At 36.3% G+C, this 24,834-nt stretch overlaps 1 protein-coding gene across 1 annotated transcript in view; it reads left to right on the forward strand.

The window, feature by feature from the left end:
• The window catches only part of sicily (NADH dehydrogenase (ubiquinone) complex I, assembly factor 6 homolog sicily), a 102,474-nt gene extending 78,574 nt beyond the window's left edge, over positions 1–23,900 (forward strand). The window contains exons 8-9 of the mRNA XM_090390123.1: positions 10,771–10,827; positions 23,772–23,900. Coding sequence (XP_090246249.1) covers positions 10,771–10,827; positions 23,772–23,900 — 186 coding nt within the window. The remainder of the gene's footprint in view (positions 1–10,770; positions 10,828–23,771) is intronic.
• The last annotated feature ends 934 nt before the right edge of the window (positions 23,901–24,834 follow it).

Genomic DNA, 24,834 nt, shown 5'->3' on the forward strand with positions numbered 1-24,834 from the left:
CGGATCCGATTCAATAACTAACATGAATTGGCCATTATGTATGTATCTCATGTTAGTTATTGAATATGTAAACAACTTATATCAAAAACGGTATCTTTCTACTAATATAGAAATGCAAAGATTTCTTTGCTTATGTAAACTCTAGAAGGACAGGGATGAATCAGATTGGTCCACTTGATATCAATGGTTCAACTGTTGATGATCCTGCTCAGATAGCTGACAAACTGAATGAGTATTTTTGCATCTACATTCACACATGAGGAATTCTGTAGGTAGTTGGAGATCAGAAGTTTATCAAACTCTAACAGGTTAAATGATTTTGTAATAACTGCAAAATGGCAACTGGGGTGGATGGGATCTATCCAAATTATATTAAGGAGGGGGCAGCAATAAACAAACCTTTATCCATAATTAGAAGAGCATTGAATTCAGGGGTGGCCCTCATGAATTGGAGAAGTGCAAATGAATCCCCAATTCACAAAGGGAATCAAAGGGTGACGTGAGTAATTACAGACCTATTAGTTTAACTTATGTTCCGGGGAAAATAATGGAGTCACTGGTTAAAGAAGTAATGCAGGATCATCTAGCATTAGCATTAGCATTAGTAGAGGCATTTGATGCAAGAAAGCAAGCTTATGCAGCATCAGCCAAAAAAAAAAAACCACTTCCACTTCACCCCTCTGTTCGTTCAAAACCTGTCCAGCAGAGCCTTAAACTTATTTAGGCTATCAACTTCCACGACAAGGGATGGAAGTCTGTTCCACCAACCAACCACCCGCTGGCTAAAGGCAAATTTCCGCACATCTATCCTACATCTGTCTTTCCTCAATTTGAATTTATGCCCTCTCAGGTGATTATTCTGAGCGAGAGGAAGAATCCCATCAGCATTGAGCATGCTCAAACCATTCAAGGCCTTATACACCTCTATCAGATCACCCCGCTGGTGCCTAGTCTCCAGACACTGTAATTTGCAAAACTTAAGCCTTTCTTCGTAAGAGCACCCCTTTGTTCCATTCACTAATCTTGTTGCCCTTCTCTGTACTCGTTCCAGCAGCTCTACATCCTTCTTGAAATGAGGCTTCCAGACCTGTATACAGTACTCTAGGTGTGGCCTGACCATTGCCTTATACAAGGGAATAATCACCTCCTTATCCCTGCTAGGAAAATTCCTATATATCATTGACAATACACCATAAGCTACTCTTGCAGCTCGTCTGCACTGCTCAGATAACTTCATATCTGCCTGCACAACCACCCCCAGGTCCCTTTCATTCTCTACCACTGTCAGTGTAGTACCACAGAGTTGATACGTTGCTCTGGGGTTGCTGTTTCCCATGTGTAGTACTTTACATTTGTCAATGTTAAACTTCATTTGCCACCTCTCAGCCCATCTGCTCAACCTTTCCAGATCCTGTTGCAGCAGCATAGACAAGATTGCAGTTATAGTGCAGATTGCAGATCTAGACAGACAGACACAGCAGCATGGGTTTGTTAAGGGGAATTCTTGTCTGACCAATATGATTGGATAGTACGATGTGGTCACAAAAGAAATGGATGCAAACATAATTTTGATATCATGTACTTGGATTTCAGAAAAACTTTTGATACTTTTGCACATAAAAGACTGCTGTACAAATTAGAGCATTGTGGCATTAAGGGCAAGTTGCAGCTATGGATAAAGGAGTAATTGAGTATGAGAAGATGGAGAGTGGTAATCAATAGACACTGCTCTTTGTGGACTAATTTGTTTTTTTTTTTTTTTTTTTGGCCAGTGCAGCATAAGCCTCAGGCTTCCTTGCACCTTATGGCTAATAATAATAATGTTATTTATTGGAGTCCCCCAAGATTCAGTGTTGGGCCCATTGTTTTTCTGTATTTATCAGTGATATTGATGAAGGTATATCAGACTTAATGTCCAAGTTTACAGATCATACAAAGGTTGGCAGTGTTGTTAATGACAATAAGCTACTGCAACAGGACCAAGAAAAGTTAGGCAGATGGGCTGAGAAGTGGCAACTGAAGTTTAACATTGACTAATTCAAAGTACTGCATATGGGTAGCAGTAACTCCAGAGTAACATACAAACTGTATGGTACTGCACTAAGGGTAGTGGAGAATGAAAAAGACCTGTGGGATAATTGTGCATATAAATATGAATTTCTCTGAGCAGTGCAGACAGATTGCCAGGACAACTCATGGGGTTTGTCAATAATAAAGAGGAATTTTTCTATGTTATCCCTTTGTATAAGACAGTGGTCAGGCCACACTTTGGGTACTGTATATAGGTCTGGAGGCCTCATTTTAGGAAGGATGCAGAGCTGCAGGGAACAAGTACAGAGAAGGGCAACAAGACTGGTGAATGAACAAAGGGGTGCTCTTACCAAGAAAGACTTAAGTTCTACAAATTGCAGCATCTGGAGACTAGGCACCTGTGGATAGATCTGATTGAGGTGTTTAAGGCTTTGAATGGTTTGAGCAAGCTCCATGCTGATGGGATTCTACATCTTGCCAAGGTTACTCACTTGAGGGGGTATAAAATCAAATTGAGGAAAGATGGTTGCAGAATTGATGTGCGGAAATTTTCCTTTAGCCAGTGAATGGTTGATTGTTACAAACTTCCATCTGTCATTGTGGAAGTTGATAGCTTAAATAAATTTAAGGAAGAACTGGGTAAACTTTTGGAGCAAATGTATAGGTGAAATGGGATGTGTGTGTCTGTTTTTTTTTTTTTTTTTTTGTCTGATGCTTTATAAGCTTGTTTTCTTCAATTATATGCCACTACTAGTGCTATTGCTAAAATCTGTGAGGCTGTGCAGCAGAAATTTTGCACAGACCTTCCTTTTTCTTAAATCTTCATGTAGAATTTGACAAATCATCTCCTTATTCATATCCAACTCATCAGTCATCATTCTTGGGGTAAAATGATAATCTCTTGCCACTGTTTCCCAAACCTTATTTGCAACTCTCTTCTCATTTCAAGAGGTGATTGTACAGCCATTTCTTGAGTCATTGTGAACATTCTCACGTCCATCTTTGAACCATTTATATCATTCGTACAAACTATTACAACTTAATATTTCATCACCGTAACCAGTTTTTAACATTTCATATATTTCTGTTGCAGGTTTTTCCAGTTTAAAGCAAAATTTAATATTCATCCTTTGCTCCATTGGAAAATCATGACACAGAACATTGATGCTACTAACAAAACTGGTTGTTACTTGCAAACCTTGTCAGACTACTGGACAGTCTCTGTACCACCATTTGTTGGAGGAAGTTTGAACTACAACGTACTACTTCCATTTATTTTCAAACTCATCAAACATAACTGCAATAGCACGAGTTCAAGAACTGCTACAATTTTGGTGCTGCTACAATTTTGGTGCTGCTACAATTTTATTGCCACACCTCATATATCTATTCTGTATTTATTAATATATTTCAATTCTGTGTTTCCATATCAAACATTTCAAAGAAAATACCATCAATATACTGTGTCCAAAATGTCGGTTGTAGAGCAGAAATACCAAGGACTCAGGTTTTGGATTGTGGCATGAAAAGGTCTGTTAAGATGAGGAGTGAATTTTCCATCTACAAATTGGATTTTTTTTTGTGTTTCAAGTTTTGATCTTTAAATTGGAAGTATGGTTAACAGGTCTAGGATGTCTGATTTCCTAAGAGAGTTGGATAACCAAGGAGGATGATGTTATCCAAGTGGTCTTCAAGGAATATGCTCCAGCTTTAACAAATATCACATACAAATTGGCCAGGATTTCACAAAATTGGAGGGAAAATATATGAATCAAGCCCAAAAAACCTGGAAGAGTTCAACAGTTTTTGTTACCTAGGAATGATGGATGGCAGGAAAAAAAAAATAAAAAAAGGTGAGTTAGTCACTTGGAGATTACATCATCTGCCACTGATGATGGATCTATTTGGTAAATCTTATTTATGGAGCATGAAATGGCAAGGTTCCTGGGAGCTTTTGAGTTATTTGGGTTTAATCTGTGTTAAAGTTTCTTGTCTATGTTCTTTTTATGAGTTATAACTTTGCTTTGTAGCTGTTATCCTTTCCTGGCTTCTCCAATCAGGACATCAGGGTGCAAATCATTTGCTAAATCTTTATATTTTCTATTTATCTTCTTACTGTAGAAGAAAACACTGGTAGAAGTGTTAAAACGATTCACTTAATTAAAAGATTTATTTTCATATTGGTGCAATTGTGATTCTCATTACATTATTGTTGCCTTTGTTTAGCTTACAAAACATCTGTTTTGCTATATCAGTTGATTAATAATGAAAAAATAGATCTAATTAGTAAATGAGTCTTTTCTGAGGGACTCTTTCCCCATTTAAATGCAGACATGTTATTTAGAAAATAACATGTCTGCATGTTATTTTCCAAATAACATGTCACATATTATTTTCTAAATAATATGTGAATGTGGAAAAATTTACATTGGTAAGACAAGGTTATTTAAAATGAAGATTGCGTAACACTGGAAACATATAGAGAAGGGGAATATGGAAATCAGAGATAGCAAAATGTCCCATTATTTTAATGTAAAAAAATTTTTAATTTTTTTGGGGAAGGGATTTTATTAAAAGAAAAGGTAGAGAAGCTATGTATATAAGAAAATTTAAAGATAAGACAGTGCATGGAAATATGGAGAGGGATATACGAAATACATTATGTATGTATCTTTCTGGCAGCAGAATATAAATTTAGAGTGAAACTTTTGCTCAGATATCGCTCCCCTTCTCTTACATCTCTGGGCAACCTGACCATAGAGAGTTGTGCATGTGATCAAGGGATGATATAAATTCTGGAATATGATGGTATTGCAGAGTAACAGTGGTTTAAATTGTAATTATCTCTTAATGGAGATATCCCACAATGGTAATGACTCGGTTTTTTTTTTTTTTTTTTTTTTTTATGTAAACCCCAAACACGAGAAGTATTAGAACCTATAGTACTTAGTACCATGCTTGGGTGGAGGTTGAGAAGGTGAAAGAAGATATTTGTTGATATTGGACTTGAACTTCTGTAGACTGTAATTTTCAGGAAATACGTATGAAGGAAGGTTGTTCCAAAAAACGGCAGTTGAATGAATAAACGAGGAAGATAAAAAGTTGGTTCTGTGAGTTTGAAGTTGGACAGTAAATGGATGTTGGCTAGTGGCAGCACGTGTTTGGATTGTTGTGAAAGAGAGAGAGAGCGGGAATTATAGAAGCCAATTCAGAAGAACAGTGCCCATGGAAGTATCTGTAGTAGAGGCATGCAGCAGAAACAGTACGTCTGTGAGAGAGTGAGCGAGTGGAGAGACTCTGTTAGAGATGAATCATTAATTAACCTAACTGCCCTCTTCCGAATGGAATCAAGAAGCCTGAGAGAGCCAATTACGAATTGGTAGCAGATTTTCGAGAAGTTGAAGCTGATTGAGCAGGACAAGGTTTCTCAAAATGGAAAGTGGAATGCAATATTCTATCATCGGCAAAACTATGGATAGGATTTCCAGTCAATGGAAGAAGGTCATTAATATACAAGAAGAAAAGAGTGGGAGAAAGAACTGAACCTTGGGGGACACCGGCATTAGTGGAGAAGTTAGAAGACATAGAGCCATCTACCGTCACCCTCAGTGAGCGATCAGAGAGAAAACTGGATAACCAATTACAAAAAACAGTTGGCAAACCATAAGATGGAAGCTTGTTTTGAAGACCTTTATACCAAACATGATCAAAAGCCTTTGAGATGTCAAGAGCAATTACTTGTGTTTCACCGAACCTTTCCATTGAATTAGTCCATAAATGGGTAACATAAGCCAGAATATCACCAGTGGATCGACACTGACGGAATCCATACTGGTGATCGTTGATCAGATGGAAGGTTTCTAGGTGGCTTAAGAGTTGGCTGTTAATTGTTTTCTTCATTACTTTAGAAAGAGTAGAAGTAATTGCAATGGGACGATAATTGGATGGGAAGAATTTGTCACCCTTTTTAGGAACAGGCTGTATATGAGAAAATTTCTAAACAGAAGGAAAAACACCTTTGGAATAAGAAAGTGAAAAAAGGTGGCAAAGAATAGGAGTAAGTTCAGGAGCACAGGGTTTGAGAACAAGTGGAGAAATACCATTGGGCCCTGGAGCTTTCTTAGCATCAAGATTCGTCAAAATCCTTCTGACATCCTTTTGATGGAAGACCACAGGAGGCATTGAATGGAGTGTGTTGGGAATGGTAGGAGGTGTTTTACCAATATCATTAATACATGAGTTGGAAGAAAAATGGGATGCTAGCAGGTCAGCTTTATCCATGGCTGAAGTGACAACAGAACCATCTGGTTTGGACAGATGTGAGAGCAGAGATGGGCAAAAGTTGCGGCCAATAGCTTTGCCAAGAGACCAGAATGCTCAGCTACCATTAGGGCAAGAAGCAAGTTTTTTACTCTTAGCCTGTTCAAACTCAAGTTTGGACTGATTAATAACTGCTTTACAATTGTTGCAAGCTTTGGTATAGGCAGAAAATGAAACTGAAGAATTAGAAACAAGCCAATTACGATATGCAACGTTCTTCTCTTGAACAGCCTTAGCACATTTATTGGAAAACCAAGGTTTAGATAAAGGACGAGATTTTAAAGTGGAGTGTGGGATAAAGGATTCCATTCCTGCAAGAATAATTTCACTGACAAGATCTGAGCAAATGTTGACATCAGAAGTTCTGAAACAGTAATCCGACCAAGGAAAAGAAGTCTCGCAGGTCATCCCATTTTGCATTCTTGTAATGCCAAACAACACGAGGTTGGGAATAGCCATGAGATAAAGGTTCCATTGGAGAAGAGACAATCACCAAGTTGTGATCTGAAGTGCCTAAAGGACCTCTCACTTCGACCGTGTACTTAGAAGGATTGTTTGTGAGAAAAAGATCAAGCGTATTGGCTGTATGATTAGGATTGTCCGGTATTCTTGTAGGTAAATGAACAATCTGTGCAAGGTCATTAGTAATTGCAAAAGCCTCAGCATCTCGACCAGCTGGGTCGGTGTGACTAGAAAACGGAAGCCAGCTGGAGTTGTGAACATTAAAATCACCAAGGAAAATTACCTCACTGTTAGGAAAGTTGGACTGGAGAAAGTCAAGTTGCAATGAGAGGAAGTCAAAGACTTCCAAGTTATTAGTGGAATTGGGAGAACAGTAGAGACAACAGATGAATTTGACACAATGAGGTAGAGAGATTTTAAGCCAGAGAAGATCGAAAAGAGGAGATTCCAAATTGCCAAGTCTCTGACAGGGAATATCAGAATGGACATATGCACATAAATGGGTAACATAAGCCAGAGGCGACTTTTGAGGCAAAAGGAATCATACAGCGAATAATTTGGGCATCTGAGATGAGCAGTAATTGAATCACCGATAACTGAAATTCTGTTGTCAGTATTCAGAAAAAGTACATGGGGTTAGGCCGACTGCAAGTGGAAATGGACATCGTTGAGATTAGAATTGAGACCACGTATATTTGTGAAATGAATTAGGAAGTGCTTGGGAGGTTTAGATCTTTTCGCAGATAAGCTTGCTCTATTAGTTTGACAATTCGTGGTGTATTCAATAGTAATAAAAAGTGGGTGGGACCTGCTGTATGAAGTAATGAAATTTTTGGATATAGCGTACATATGGTAAGAATATACCCAGATCCTTGACATAACGTGGCCTCGACAATGCTCCCCGCATACCCACTACTCGGACTCCCTCCAGTCACTATCTGGCAGAGTAGAGGTATCAAGATTATACACTAGCTGATCGCGAAGCCTCCTAGAGAGTTACCAATAGGTTCGGTCCGGTGTACTAACTAGTGGCCGGCCTGCGAAAACCATTTTAGAGCTGTACCCTCGAAATGTAAGGAATATTGGATGTTGCCACGATGTTCATCATAACCTCAAAAGTCATCAATCATACTGCATGATGGAAGAGATAGGGAAGGTATGACCGGAACTTAGCTCTAGAGACTAAACATGGGTTCCACCACTTCAAGCCTCCAATAAGCAAAGTGGTGGTATTTCACCGGTTGATGAGAGTCATCTACCACCTAGTACTGCCTGGTAACATAGAGGGGCGGCGTTCCTCCATGTGGTGTGGGCGCCACACCTCGACCCCTGCTTACGTTGGTTCACACCTGGGTGGTCACCACCATATACTTGTGCATGGAGGTTATACCCAGGATTACTAACAGTCCCACCATCGTGAAGGTGCAAGCAGAGGATTTGGCTATCACAGACTGTCTGGACTTCTCCAAAATTGGGTCCACTTGACTTGAGTGTCACCCGAATATCAGTTCCATAGGCATTTTAGACTCCCAGGTAGCAAGTACAGCTTGTCTGGCATATTTGAGAGAATGTCTGTGACAACCTCAAGGACCAAAGTTTAAAGTAATGATTGGGGAAACGAAGCTCTCTTTTTCAAAAAAACTTCTATTTGTTATATTATGTCTTAAATCTCATGGACAGTGTAAAATAAAAAGGATATAATGTCTGAATAAATTAGCATTTAATAACTATTAAAAGAGCAACTAGTAAATTTAAGATAATAAATCGAAATTTCAATATGTAAATTTTTTGATAAACTGTTTTACTAGAGTGCAAGTAAATGTTTAACATACTCTAAAATATGAGCAACTTTTAGTAATAAGAATTGAGGAGAAGTTGTCAGAGTATGAGCACAATGAAACTAATCAATATGGGTTTAGTAAAGGTAAATCGGCAAAGAATGCCATTGGGGATCTGATTGCTTACTGTTCTTCTGTTCCTGATAAATATGTTTTAACGGTGTTCATTTCAAGGGAGCTTTTGATTCTTTGTGGTGGGAAAGGGCTAAATGTTTTTCATTAAAATGAATTGTACACCAGTTATATAGGGCCTTTCACAGCTACTTTACTAATAGAAGAGTATCTGTGAGGATAAACCATCTTAGATATGAAACAGAAATATATCGAGGGTATCCACAGGGATCTGTATTAGGTCTCCTGTGTTGGAACATAGTATTGGATCAGTGGCTCTCTCGGAGTCATGAACATTGTCATACAGTGGCATATGCTGATGACTTGCTTATATTTGTTCCTGGTTCTTCAAGGTTGATCTTGGAGACTAGATTTAAAGAAATTTTGGATAATTTTGGTATATGGGCTGCAACAAATAAATTGAAAATTTCTACTGCAAAGACTAAAATGATGGTTTTTGGAGGCCCTTTTAATATAGGGCATCCACCTAAGATCCACAATTTAAACAAACAGATAGAATATTTAAGACTTTTAAATACCTAGGTCTTTTGTTAGATGATAAGTTAAGCTTTACTGCACGTTTAGATAATATTTCTAATAAAGTTCAAGCATTTACTTCTGCTCCCATTCAAGTTACGAGATTTGAATGAGGATTAAAAAAAAATCCTCTTGAATGAGGATTAAATAAAATAAAAGGTTCTACAATTATATTGTAAGGCAGTATTTTTACCGATTGTTTCTTATGGTGCAGGAATATGGTATAGAAGGGTGATAAATGTTAGATTTATAAATAAGTTGTGTTCAATACAAAGATCAATGTTATTAGCTATGAATCGAGCATGTAGAACAGTCTCTACAAATGCACTGCAAGTGATTGCAGGTGTTATTCCTCTGGATTTGCATATATTATATAGATATTGTATTTATAATTTAAAGAAGGGTAAGGAGATTACTTTTATGGGAATAAGTACCACTTTGAGTAATAATATCAAAGTGGAGAAGAAAAGAATTTTAAATGAGTTATATAGTATGTGGCAAGCTAGATGAGAGAATAGTGTAACTGGGGCAGTGATCAGAAAATTTATCCCAGGGGTTACTTATATGCTAAAGAATAACAGATTGAGTGGTTTACCCAGCCATGACGACATCATATATATTAACCGAACACGGGTCCTTAAGATCAAAGCTATTTCAATTAGGGTTAGAAGAAAATAATCGTTGTCTCTGCGGGTTGGAGGAAGACTGGGGACATATTTTGATAAATGAAGAAGGTCAATTTACTGAATTTGTGGCGGACAGTGTAAAAGTTAATGTATTTCAAAAATACTGCTGTAAAGTGTTTCGTAAGAGGAAGTAGGTAAGGTATGTACACAGAAATAGGTATCAGTACTGTGCTCAATTTTTTTGCTGGTACCTAAGATTGGGCAACCTGGGTACAGGATTGCTGGCATCCATTGGTATGGCACTCTCACCAGTGTGGGATTTGGTGCATATAGCACAGACTACTGGACCAGGCCCAACTCCACATGCTGAGGGACAGGCACCAGGCAGCAACTGCCCAGGTGTTGACTGTTCCCTGGTGGCAAAGAGGCCTGACATAAACAACACACACATTTACACTTACACAAACACTAATTACATGTCAGGCCTGTTTTACAGAGTTTCTGTATGTCAGCACAAAATCAAATAGGTGGAGATAGATGTTTATCTAGGAGCCACCACAGATGAAATACATGCACATATACATATACTCTAATACATGAGTGTATGTGTAGTTTTTTTGTAGCATGCTCACTAGTAACTGAAAGTTGAAAACATGATATTTCCTTAAAAACACCAATATGTGTTTTTATTTTTGACTAAAAAATTAATTTAAAATCAAATCAAAATAAAATAAAAACAGTTCAAGATAACCCAGTTGTATAAATTTTTTTTTTAACTAAATTTGTTTGGATAAACTTTTTGCAACTATATTCACTGTGCTTATTTTACAGATGTTTACTTACAGGCAAAGTCTCTTAAGAAAAACATTCCAAAGTCAGTCAGAAGTGTTTTCCTTCCTATGGTAAGTGATTACTTTATCAGCTGTAGTATAATATATTAATAACATCATTTCACTATTTGCATTCTATATATCCATTAATTTGCAATAATACTTTCTGACCTCATAATATAATATATATATATATATATATGTATATACAGGGTGATTCAGGAGGAATAGTAAATATTTTGGGAGGCTATAATATTGATTATTCTGAGTAAAAAAAGTTCATATAAACATGTGTCCAATTCTCAATGGATACGGATATACAGCTGTTTGAAAATGGCACACACAGCTCCCTGGATCAGATGTGACCAAGAAGCAGTTATAATCTGACACTGTTTGGTGTTAGAAGTGTTGTTAAGAATGACACACATCTTCACACATGCTGAATATGCCGATATAGTGTTTGTCTATGGTTTTTGTGGTGGAAGTGCTACTGCTGCTTTAGAGAATACCGTTGATGGTTTCCTAACCGCAGAATACCAGATTCAATAGCATTTACTAGTGTTTACACTAAACTGCGCGAGACTGGTACAATTCACAGCACTCATATTTCTTCTGAACGTGCAAATGAAAAAAATGTGGATGAAATAGAACACATTCTTCAGTCGGGAAAACGTAGTCCTACTATTAGCACACAAAGAATTTCTATGCATATCAGTGTTCCACAGACAAGAGTATGGCGAACATTATGTGAGCATGACTTGTATCCATTTCACATACAGTGGGGGTAACATCTTCCACCAGAAGATGTTACACCCACTTGCATTCCAATTGCTGGGCGTCACCAGAAGATGACACCCAGCAATTGGAATTTTGTTGGTGGGTAAATGCTAATCGCCGATTAATTCCATTAATACTGTGCAGCGATGAAGCTACTTTCACCTGTGATGGTATCAACAACACCCATAACTCTCATAGGTGGGCAGACAAAAATCTAAATGTCACTGTAAAAACTAATTTTCAACATCACTTCTCTGTAAATCTGTGGTGCAGTATCATCTACAATTAATTGATTGGGCCTACTGTATTACAAAATCATCTTACAGGGTCCATTTACCTAGAATTTCTGCAAAACAAACTTCCACTACTATTGGAGGATGTTCCCTTGGCTACAAGAATTGTTATGTACTTTCAGCATGACGTAGCTCCTGCACATTATACCCTTCCAGTGATACAATATCTAAATCGAACTTTCCCTGATTGGCTGTGGTGGTCCCATTCATTGGCCACCAAGGTCTCCAGACCTCACTCCGTTAGATTTTTGTTTGTGGGGATGGATGAAAAGTACAGTATACAAAGAAAAGGTGAATACAAGAGCCGAATTGCTTGCTCGCATTTTGGATACTGCTGCCCTCATAAAGGAACACCAAGACGACCTCAGAAGAACAACACATCATATTACCACAAGAGTTGTAAAGTGCATTGAGGTTGGCGGTGGGATTTTCAAGCATTTATTGTAAACTGTAAAAAATTTGTCAATTATTTGTGTTTTGTATCATTCAAAAAGTTATTAAATGCAAACAATAAATCATTTATCGTTCTTTAATACCTCTCATAATGGCTTTGTGCATGCCAGTTTCTAACAGCTTGAGAATTGGACACATGCTTATATGAACTTTTTTACTCAGAATATATATATATTTTTCTATTTATACATTGTGATGGTGATGGCCATCTTGGGTCAGAGGAATTTACAAGGTAGAGAGAATACAAAAATTACTGTATAAAAATTACCATATTTAGAAGCCTTGTGAGCTTGACCATGGTCACCTGAAATGCATGTACTACTGTAACTCCATATTGACATTTTGTATACCCCACTTTTGGAAATAAAAAGCACAAGTGATCTAATAGATTTTCGTACATAAAAAATTAGAAATAGAAAGCTAAAAGCATAAAAGGCAAGAGATAGAAATTACCTCCTAGTAGACAACCTACAGATATTAACAAAGAAACAAAGGAAGTAATGAACATATTGCAGATAGTATCAAATGCCGAACCGTAGAATATTTGAAATAATGTCATAGCAAACTGAGCATAGATCCAAGACAATAAAATAATTAGTATAAAATTATGTTATATATAGGTAACAAACCTATGATTAACAGTAGCTAGCCATTTATAAAACCCAAGGAAAAAAATATTTAGATATTGAAGCCTGCTGCCTAAACTTACTACTGCTACACTACAACTACTACTACCACCAACACTATACATTTCATAATGGCTGATGATTAGTTTTGTACACAGATATTTTAGCTATATAGTATAATGTCTTGGATTTATAACCCTACACAAATGTACAACCTCTAACTATTGCTGCTTATCTACTAAGTTTTAGCCTCATTATTTTAGGTATCTTAATTCAAGTGTTCAATTCTATATGCAATTCTTAACTGAAATACCGAGACCTATGACAATTTCATGTAAATCGCAGATGTCCTGACTATAATGAGCATGTAAGTTGTTGCAAAATAATATATATTAGAAGCATTTGCAGTCACAGAGAGTGGATCAGAGAGAGTGAGCTCTCTAAGGTTATATTCAAGATTGAAAGATTAAGTATCTTGTCATATTCTTTTCTTTTTGTAATTTTATAAATTCAATTTTTTGAAGTTACTTCTTAATATTTTGTAAATTTAATTCTCACCTTTTCTAAAACTAATTGTACTAAGTTAAATTCTTTTTGGCATTGATGAACTTTAAATTTTTGGTAACTGCGTAATTACTGTAATATTTTGTTGGTTTAAATTCTGTGAAGTTATAATTCTATAATATTTGTTCATTTAATTCTTACCTTTAGGTCATTTCCATGTGAGCCACAAGTTCATCACTTGCATAACCTTGCAGAATATATTCAGGGGTCAATGCAGTTGATAATCATAGCTAAAATGACTATTCTTTTTTTTGTTCCTGGTGTAAAAGGTGTGCCGATCTCAAATTAAAACTTGGTGTATTACAAGATGACATTTTCACTGAAGAAATAGGTGCTTGTCTTAAAGACAAATATAACTCGGAATTTGTCGAGGACTCGAGTATTTAGTGAAAGCCAGGTAATGCACCTCCCCTCCCCGATTCAGGCACTAGAACAAAATAATCAAGTATATACTCTTCTGGTTCAAGAGGATTTAGTTTTATTGGGAGAATCCATTGTCAAAGAAGTGGATAGGAGCAACAATTGATGATGTCACCAACAGATTTTCAGATTTTAAGAGGGATAAAGAGAGCATTATTATTTGTATGGAGATTAATGACATTAAATGCACATGATCTGAACTAATGAACTGTTGGATAAATATAGGACCATGCTGAAAAAAATGTCATAAATTAGGTCACAAGCAACTCTGTCCGAGCATGATAGGAAGGACTATGTTCCTAAAGCCCTGTAGAGGGTTTTAGGAACTTGAGGGACTCTGCAAGGCTTTTGGGAGGAAATGTTTATTGATGTGGCTCACATTTTTAGGTAGAAGGAATCTGTGTTGTAGAGACAGAATACATTTGAAGAAAGGTGGTGCAAGGGTTCCAGGGAAACTGCTGGTTAGGAAGGATAGGGATTATATAGATGTGCATTTATATGATGATATGGGTCAAAGTAATGGAGGCTTTGAGCCCTCCAAAGATCATTCTTGGACCACTGTTGTTTCTGATTTTCATAAACAACATTGACGAAGGGATAAAGGGCATGATGCCAAATTTGCATATGACATAAAGATTGGGACAGTCTTTAATGATTAGTGTCAAGCAGCACTACTTCAGGATGACTTGAATAGGCTTCATCAATGGTAAGAAAAGTGGCATCTGTATTTTAATGCAGCAAAATGCAAGGTCTTCAACTTGAGGAATAGCAACCCCAAAATAACTTATACACTTGGTGGGGTTGAATTAAAAACAGTAGAGGAGGATCTGGGAGTTATGATACAGACAGATATATCATTTCTGGGCCCCAGTAGCCTAGTTAGCAAGAGCGCTAACTTTCTTTTGTCTGTTTATTAGTGGAACAAGTTGCCTTTGTGGGTAGTTGAGGCTGACAGTTTGAAGAAATTCAAAGGCCAACTGTGTAGTTAACTACATGAGGAGGCAAGTGCATAATTTGTATTTTATCTACTTTTTTTTTTCTTTTTCTTTTTTTTTTTTGCTGGTGCAGAAAAGCCTGTGGCTTTCTTGCACTATGGCTAACATTAATGCTCTTGCACTCATCTCAAAACTTCTCATTGGTACCGCAACAGCCAATATTGTAAAATGTGCTGAAAGCAGCAATGTTTCAAGTGAATGGGAAGCTAATGCTGAGAAACAAATAACTTAAAGGAGTGTGTCAGGATAGTAAACTATACAAGAGCATTTAGTCTGAACTTCAGCTCCAGTAACGTCAGGAATATTGTCAGAGTGATTTCAAATATTGGTTAGGACAACTAATGTTGACATAACAGGGCTAACAGAAATGTGGTATCACCCAGAAATGGGGGATGATGAGTTTCACCATATTGTTGTGGAAGGATGTTAATTGTTAATAAATACCTATGCCAGAGATTAGATTACATTATTACTAATATATCATTAAAATGTTTAGCAATGTTTGAATATAGTGTTCTGAATCAAGCATGTTGTTCCTTATGGCATAACACAATGTATATCGGGCACCTCCATAGCCAGGTGGGAAGGAGCAGCAGTGCATAGCACATGCTTCTTGATTAGACCAGGGTTCAAGCCCCTCACCACCAAATATGGAGGATGCGGAAAGGTCAGGGAATGACCACCGCATATTCCCGGAGCAATATGGCCTTAGTTGCTAATGCTCCTAAAAATGAAATAACAACAACAAAAACAACAACAATGTATATCATTTGTTCAAATTTTGATACTAAAAGTTTATAATTATTAGATAATTGAACTCACCTGGTAATATATTTAAATTCTGGAATTCATGGTCTGTCATAAATTTAATTAGAACAATTTATGACAGCCCATTTTTAAACCTGCTTTGTTTTGCTAAAAGGAATCTGTACTTATATCATGGTATGCATTTCATTTAGCTGAGAGATACAATGGCTACCACCAGACAGAAGGATTACATACATGCTCATGACATAGTTCCATGAGTCTTGTATCAATTTATGGGCATCTGACAGTGTTGCTAATAATGGAACATAAAAACTATGTTTGGGAAGAAGAGTAGAAAAGGAAGAGGGAAGTACCTTGGGTGAGAAAGGAAATAAAGCTTACCAGAGATAAGTTGACCTAAAGTTCATAGCTGGAAATAACATTAGGAAGTGTTTCTAAATTAGAACAAACTTGGCTTATGATTTTTTTTTTTTACAGAGTTGCAAAGTTTCTTACGATTTAGTTGGTTATTTTGTGAGATAACTTTATTAAATACTGTTAAGTTGGATAGCAACATTACCATGAAGTTTAAATCGATCGTGAATTAAGAAAAGAAAACTTTTATAATGAGCAAGATAATTTAGCTCAGTTTTGCAGAGTAGATCCCATATAGTTACAAGCAAGCAAGAATAAGGCTCAACACATAAATAAAGTAACAGAAATATGAAATCCAGAATGATGATTGTGGAGGTAAGTGTCAAATAAAATCTGTCAAATAGAAGCAAAGTGTCAAATAAAATCTGTTGTTGTTATTTGGTGGTTTTTAGGAGCATTAGCAACTAAGGCCACATTGCTCCGGGATATGCAGTGGTCATTCCCTGATCTTTCCGCATCCTCCGTATTTGGTGGTGACGGGCTCAAACCCCGGTATAATCAAGAAGCATGTGCTACGCACTGCTGCTCCTTCCTACCTGGCTACAGAGGCGCCTCAAATAAAATCTATTTTAAAGGTTAGAAATTTGGCCAAGTGTGGTCTAAATTTAGTTGCTTAGCATATTTTTGTCATTCCAAAAAGAAAGAAAAAAAAAGGGAACTCTGTTTTTCTGAACTTGAAAGAAAAAAAAAAAGAAATTTTATCATTTGATTTGTCCAACAAAAATATTGCATTATATCTATCTTAAATGATGATTTACACTAATAAGGTAACAGAATTTTGAACTTGGTAATTTATGGGAAACAAATTATACAAATTGTGTGATGTGGGAAATAATGTAACATAGGTAGTATGAATATTGTATTTAGGTAGGATAGACAAGTGTGCAGGCGATAAAAGGGGTGGGTCATCCTTATTAGAAGCAGCTTGAGTACAATTAAAACTTTCCCAGATACAGAACTTATATGTGCCTGCATATCGGAAGCGAAATAGTTGGATTGAAAGGTAGAATGAGAGTGGGAGTACTCTGCTGACCAGAAGATTGTGAAGAACATGATGAAAGCCTCTATGTGCAGATGGAATGGGCAAGCAAATGGGAATGTCTTATGAGTGATTTTGAGTGGTCCTTTATTGATGGCGCCTCCGTAGCCAGGTGGGCAGGAGCAGCAGTGCATAGCACACGCTTCTTGATTAGACCGGGGTTCAAGCCTGTGACCACCAAATACGGAGGATCCGGAAAGGTCAGGGAATGACCACCGCATATCCCCGGAGCAATATGGCCTTAGTTGCTAATGCTCTCAAATAACAAACAACAAACAAACAACCTTTATTGATTGGAGCAAGTGGTAGGGGAGCTCACCACAGGGGACAAAATTTTTAAATAAACGGGATGATTATTATTTGCATCAACATGTTAGAGATAATACTAGAGGTAAGAATATTCTAGTCCTGATCATTATCCACAAACCAGATGACATAATAAGGCTCACAGCACAAGAAACATTAAAGGAAGTGATCACACAGTCCTTAGTTGAAAAATGAAAAAAGAGGTTGCAGTTATTATTATAGGTAAAGACATGAAGTTTAATTTCAGGAAAGGTGACTATAACAGTTTAAGATACTATATGGCCTCTATCAACTGGGCAGACAGCAAAGGGAGGGTGATTACATTAGCATTATGGACAATCTTTAAAGCAATAGTCACAGAAGCTATGAATGCATATATACCATTAAGAAAATATAGTGCAAAGAGGATGCAGAGATGGATGAATATAGAGCTGGCTAGTCTAAGAGAACAGAAGGAGATTGCATGGAACAGTTACAGAGCAATGAAAGTACTGAAGCTTATGACAGCTAAAAATTTATCTGTAATTGCACCACAAAAAAAAAAAGATGAGCTTGGCAAAGGCTGAGTATAAGAAATCACTAAGAGAACAGAGAATAGGAACAAGAATTTTTTTTATATGTGAATATAAGAAGAAAAACCAAATCAGACTATTGCATAATGGGTGTGAAAAGTCTTAGATAACCCTGTTGATGTTGCTAATGTTGCTAATTGAACAAGTATTTCACATCTTTCTTTACAGATGAAAGACCCTTCATATCGAGAAGAGGCTATGTCAGTGGGCTGAGCAGTATGAAATTAGCAATACTGAAATTAAAGCAGATTGTTTATTAGAAAAACATTTGAGCCTAAAGGCAAGTAAGGCTCCTGGAATTAATAGTATATACCAAATAATCTACCAAGTAAAGGCCTCCATAGCCGAGTGGTCAGGAGTGGGAGTACAGTAGCACACCCTCTTTGAGTAGACCAGGGTTCAAGCCCCTGATTGCTAAATACGGTCGACCTGCCAACCCGCACGAGACCAGAATGGCAGATTATGGTCCATTATGGTATGATAATTCCCTCAACATGAATTGTTGAGGAGGCTACCATCCTGCAGTGAGTTGATAATGGCAGCCGTTTTTTTTTTTACCAAGTAATCTTGAAGGAGATGGTAAAGTAAGTCCACATCATATCCCCAGGGGCTCATATCTGATGAGTATGGACATGGCACACCCAGGCTCCTGAGCTGGATATCATTATTCTTCTCTTTCTTGGTGATTCCTTTCTACTTCTCTCTCTCTCTCTCAGGGTAACTTGGGAATTTTTTTTGGCTAGTGCAGCATAAGCCTAAGGCTTCCTTGAACTACATGGCTAATCATTGTTTCAAAGCTGGTTAAATTGGCCACACACCCTTCTGCACTGATTTTCAAAACTCTTGTAAACATAATAACTGCTACTATTACTTGTAAATTCAGTTGATAAATAAGAGCACATCTCTGTAGAGTTTAGAATTTGCACATATATGGATAATACTGTTGTGACAGAACCTTTAAAACATATACAGGTACCGGACCATTTATCCGGCAAGCTTGAGTCCGGAGGTGACCCGGATTTCTAGATCAAGGCTTAATATATACTTAAAATATAAAATAAACAATGAAAATGAAAGAAATTGTATTTAACAGATACAAATTAATACACTTCTAAAGCAGGGTCTGTTTAATCAATATTAATCCACTAATCTTCATCTGAAGACAATTCAACATCTGGGGTAACAGGTACAGGAAACAAAGAAACACAGGTATTGGAGGTTGAAGGTTGAGGCTCAGGCTCAACTTCACTTGAAAGTTTCTGGTTGATCTTTTAAAATATGTCCTGCAGTTTCTGTTGTTTCATATACTCTGCTTTTCTTTAATGAAAACCTCTTGTATTTTACACATCCACATTATATGTGGATGTATAAAATGCTGCTCACTGATGAAGCTCTTTTGCTCCATTCACCGAATCAGTTCCTCATTCAGGCTGATGCACCTATCTATAGGCACTTTCTCTTCTTCTTTCAGTGCACTGTCATCATCACTCTCATCTGATTTTTTCATTACCATATCTACAATTTCACTATCAGTGAGTTGGAGCACAACTGGAACATCACCATCAATGTTTATACACTCTTGTGTAGTTCACGTGACAAACCTTTTGCATATTCCAATAAATTCTTCACTATTTCTTCCTCACCAGACATACAAAAACCACAAAAATCAGGTTCATCACCGTCAAGAAATAAGTTAGATGGCCATAATTTGTGCGAGCCGTTTATCATAGTATCCTTGGGTACATTGTCCCAGGACTTTGCTGCACTCCAAAAGTGCATCTTTAACATTAAATGCTTTCTGAAATTCTTTTATCCCTGTACCTTTGTTGCAAGTGTCTAGCATTTTCCACAGAAATACATCCCTATACCTGCACTTGAACGCACGAAGAATGCCTTGGTCTGAAGGCTGAATTAGCAAAGTACAATTGGGATGCAAGTAAACAGCACATACATTGTCCTTGACTAGAACTTCAGTAGGAGGGTGTGCCTAACAATTATCAAGCACTAAAATAATTTTGCAGTTATCAGGTAATCCCACAGATTTACAATGAGCCTTGGCATCAGGCACAAAGTTCTTTAGAAACCAATCGGTGAAAATCTGTGTTGTAATCCAAGCTTGCTTATTTGCCTTATAAATCACAGGAAACACCCTGACACCCTTAAATGCCCTAGGATTCTGACTTTTCCCAACAGTGAGTAATTTGCACTTGTGGGTGCCGGCTGCATTGGAACATGCAAGAATCGTAAGTCGTTCCCTGGAATCCTTATACCCTGCTGGTGCTGACTCATTTGTTGTTACATACGATTTCCTTGGTATGTAACACCAGAATAAAGAAGTTTCATCTGCATTGTACACCTATTCAGCTGACAATCCCTCATCAGAAACTAATGGCAAATTCATCTAAATACGCCTCTGCAGTATCGTGGTCCACAAACCTTCAGCTTGCGAATGCCGTGCCTTTTTTTAAATCTGTTGAATCACCCAGATGAATATTCACATGGAGTTGTCAAATTTAATTCCTTGTGAAAAAGTTTAGCTTGGGTCATTATAATGGAATGATCAAGTGGAAACTTTTCACTCCAATGCTGCCTAATCCATTCAAGAAACAATCTGTCCACATCTACACTCTTCGACTGGCGTAAAGTTTTTCGCTTGTCCATTAATTTAGGAACATCACTATAGAATTTAAGTATCTGTTCCTTCTGTTTCTTGATATCATAGAAAGTAGATGTACCAACACCATACTCCTCACTCAAACGCCGCATTGAAGCACCTTTATTGAGTCTCAATAAGTAACTCTACTTTCTTCGATATACTGAGTGCAAAATGTTTCCTTTTAGACATGGTATTAAATGAAAGCTATAATAAATTGGGACATATAATCACATAAATATAGAGGGGCAAGTGTACACAGCAGCTGTCATACTGAAACTGATGTGCAATTGATTGCTATGATCCATGCTTGCTATATTCCGCACCTGCACGTTGTCAAAAAAACAGTCCGCCAGATTTGAAAATAGCCAGTTTCAAAAATACCAATTTTCTGTAAGTCAGATAAATGGTGCAGTACCTGCATGCATATTTACATGCATACTCACAAGAGGGTTAAATGTGATTTCCTTTATTTCTTTTAATCATTGAGGCCTCCTGGTTCCTTACAAAATGGGACTCCAGCAAACAATATCCATCTTTTTATATAATTTTTAGGTTTTTTTTTAATGTGTCTCGACAAGTTGGTAGAATTATCTTTAGTTGTTTATTTTATTTTACAAATTTTTGCATGCTTCCAATGTGCTAGAGGAGTCAAGGTAATCTCATCAAGAGAAGACAAAGTAATCTCAGAAAGTATACATGTTGTTATGATGACTTTCCAAAATATTCTTTCAGAACCAACAGAGTATGGTGTAAAAAAAAAAATTTACATTTGCAATTTCTGCATTTATCACAGATGTTTATCACCTTTGTAATATCTATATTTATCCTTAAACCTGTACCATTTTTAACCCATTTTATATATCTATATAATATCGGTGTAGATACACCATAGATAACTCTTAAGAAATTACGATGGTAGTGTGGGAGGTATCATTTGCTCTATATCTCATATTGTGCTCTTCCTTCACAATGAGTTGCCATGGAATTACACTACCTCGAATAAGTAACACTTCACTAATAGAGAAGACTATTGTTACTTATTCTCAGTGAGTACCACCACCCAGATGGCACCGTTTCAAAGCTATTGGCCTATCATTGGTGGGTGGGCAGATACCCTGGTATTGCAGACATGACAAACAACCCAGTTGTGAAGATAATCACACAGTATGAAAGATGCCAAAAGGTTTATATGATAATATTTAAAAATAACTAAATGCACAAGGCATAATACGTTAAGTGTAAGAGTTTAATATCTATATAATATCGGTGTAGATACACGATAGATAACTCTTAAGAAACTATGATGGTAGTGTGGGAAGCATCATTTGCTCTGTATCTCATATTGTGCTCTTTCACAATAGCAACTCGTTGTGAAGGAAGAGCACAATATGAGTTCAGAGCAAATGATGCCTCCCAAACTACCATCGTAGTTTCTTAAGAATTATCTATGGTGTATCTACACCGATATTATATAGATATTAAACTCTTACTCTTAACGTATTATACCTTGTGCATTTAGTTATTTTTAAACATTTTATATAAGAAAGGTGCAACATACTTTTCAACCGGGATACAAAATGAAATTATTGAATTAGTAGTGAATGCTCTATGCAAAGAAATTGTATTACAGATCAAAGAGTGGTTTGTATTATTCTGTACTGTTTGATTGTACTTTTGATATTTCTTATGTAGAACAAACAGTTTGGTAATTAAGTGCATAAACATTGTCATACGTGACTGAAAAAAGAGATGTGATGTCAAAGAAAGTTTTCTAAATTTCATTGGCTTGGCTCTCACTCACAGACAAATTAGAGACAGTACTTTTATCATTGATTACTGTAGAAGGATTATGTAATGTTGAAACAAAAAAATTAAACATTTTCCAACTCTGGTAATTATAGGGTATCACTCACTTCAGGAAACTTCTCCAACATATTCTAATTATTTCTAATTAAAATTTAATTTAAGGCTTAAATAAAAAAAAATAGGAAAACAAAGTTAACATAGAAGGAAAACGCTTAAAAATAATAAAAAAGAAAATAGAAAAAAAATGCTAACATAGTCACAACTGTAAATTAAATATAACCATGGAGAAGCTTGGGACAAAGCAAAGGCCTCTGTAGCCTAGTGGTCAGGAGCGGGAGTGCAGTAGCACACACTCTTTGATTAGACCTGGATTCAAGCCCCTGATTACTAAATACAGTTGAACTGCCAACCCACACTGGACCAGCGTTGCAGAATATGGTCCATTTCCCTCAGCATGAATTGTTGAGGAGGCTTCTATCCTGCAGTAGGTTGATAATGGCTGCAGTTTACCTTTACCTTTTTATGGAGAAGCTTTTCTCTGGTTTCCCATGCATTTCCTGATATTAAACTTAGTGGAAGAGAAGAGAGATGTCTTTTTTTAACGTAAGCCTTGGAATTTGATACCCAGGAAACTTTTTTTGAAATGAATGATGTGCTGTAATTAATTGCCAAGCCTATAACTGAAAAATGCATGAACAAAGTTGGCCAAACAATTTTTGGTATCACATTCTAAGTTAAAACAACATCAACAACAAAAAAATAAAAAACAACTCTTTCTGCTCTCTTTCCAGGTTTGTTTGACTGAATAATAATAACTTTTAGATATCATTTACAATATCTGACAGTTACATTTAAGATCTTGTTTACATATATTAGAAATTATTATTTCTAATTTACAGTTGTCAAAGCAACAGTTATCAGTGAAGCATAGGAAAATTTAGACATCACTTGAGAAAAGTAATTTCTAAATTATTAATTTTTTAAAATTATTTAAAAATTATTTAGTACTTATAATTTTTTTGTAAAATTTTCAGGAAGTGATTGAATTCAGAATTTCCTCACTTTCTAAAATTTAAAAATCTCATACTTTTTAGGATTCTGAATTTACGAGGTTTTACTGTAGTCAAGCAGTCCAGAATACGGGAATTATAGTTTGGGTGTGCTTGTAACATCTGAACTATTTATCTGTAACGGCTGAGAAAATCTTAAATTTGGAGCTATTGACCAACTTTTTTTTTTTTGCATTTTTGTTATATAGCTGAATAACTCATTTTCATTAATTTTCTGTTCTTAATATTTCATTTGATAAAATAAAATTTTCTTTTAGGTGGCATGTGATTCATACCTAAAGCGACTTCAAAAAGCAGATTTTAATGTATTTGATAGAACGTTACACAGAAGGAATAATTTGCTCCCTGTTATGCTATGGTGGAATAACAAATGGAGTGCCTATTAATAAGTTTCTAGAAATCCTGTAAATTGTATAAAAATTTTGTCTAGTAAATTTTGTGTATTTATTAAGTGGGGTCATTAATTTTGAAGGATTTAATGCAATTTTATATATTTGCTTATAGCTTAGGGCCCCAACAAGTTTAAATCTGGCCCTGGTGCCATATGGATTCAAACATGAAACATATAATGAATGATCAAAAAACATTGAAAATTTAGTCCACAAAAATTAAGATATTACGCTTATGGGGACAGAAAGTTAATCTTCTTTAAAGTAAGTGCCGTGTGTGTGTGTGTGTGTGTGTGTGTGTGTGTGTGTGTGTGTGTGTGTGTGTGTGTGTAATTCCTGTCTTCAATTTTTTTGGGATTCGAAAAATTGAGATTTTCCATATCCAATTTTTTTTTTTTTTTTTTTTTTTTGCCTTTTGAGGTTTTATAGCTTTAGGGAACTATATCTAATGACAGACAGCCACATCCATGTTGTGGCTGTCTCATCTGGAATATTTTACATACCTAAAATTATCTTGCAATCTTGGCAGGGTGGCCAGATGCATTGTCACGGTGCACTTGTCACTGATATGATTCCACTTTTGGAACTGTTTACTAAACACACTGCATTACAGAGATATTTCAACACTTGCAGATAAAAATGTTTGTTGATAGTCTAACCTAGGAGCATACTTGTGGTGCACAACACCCTATAATCAAAGTAAGTGAGCAGCAGCACTTTTGATGTTTTCAAAACTGCTTTTCAGAACTCACAGACAAGTAGTTTTGTTTCTGCTCCTTTTTCAGAAATAGTGGAATAAACTTGATTCAATTCCTTATTTCTAAGTCTAGTTAAAATGGCTTATAATGTACCATAAATTGCCTACCTCTTTATTTGTTTTACAAAAAATCAGTCTTCTGTCATTTCACATTATTTTTTTAACCCCAGGGGC

This window comes from Mastigoproctus giganteus, chromosome 2 (genome assembly GCF_048544385.1).
Source record: "Mastigoproctus giganteus isolate SK-2022 chromosome 2, ASM4854438v1, whole genome shotgun sequence".
In the NCBI taxonomy this organism is placed as follows: domain Eukaryota; kingdom Metazoa; phylum Arthropoda; class Arachnida; order Uropygi; family Thelyphonidae; genus Mastigoproctus; species Mastigoproctus giganteus.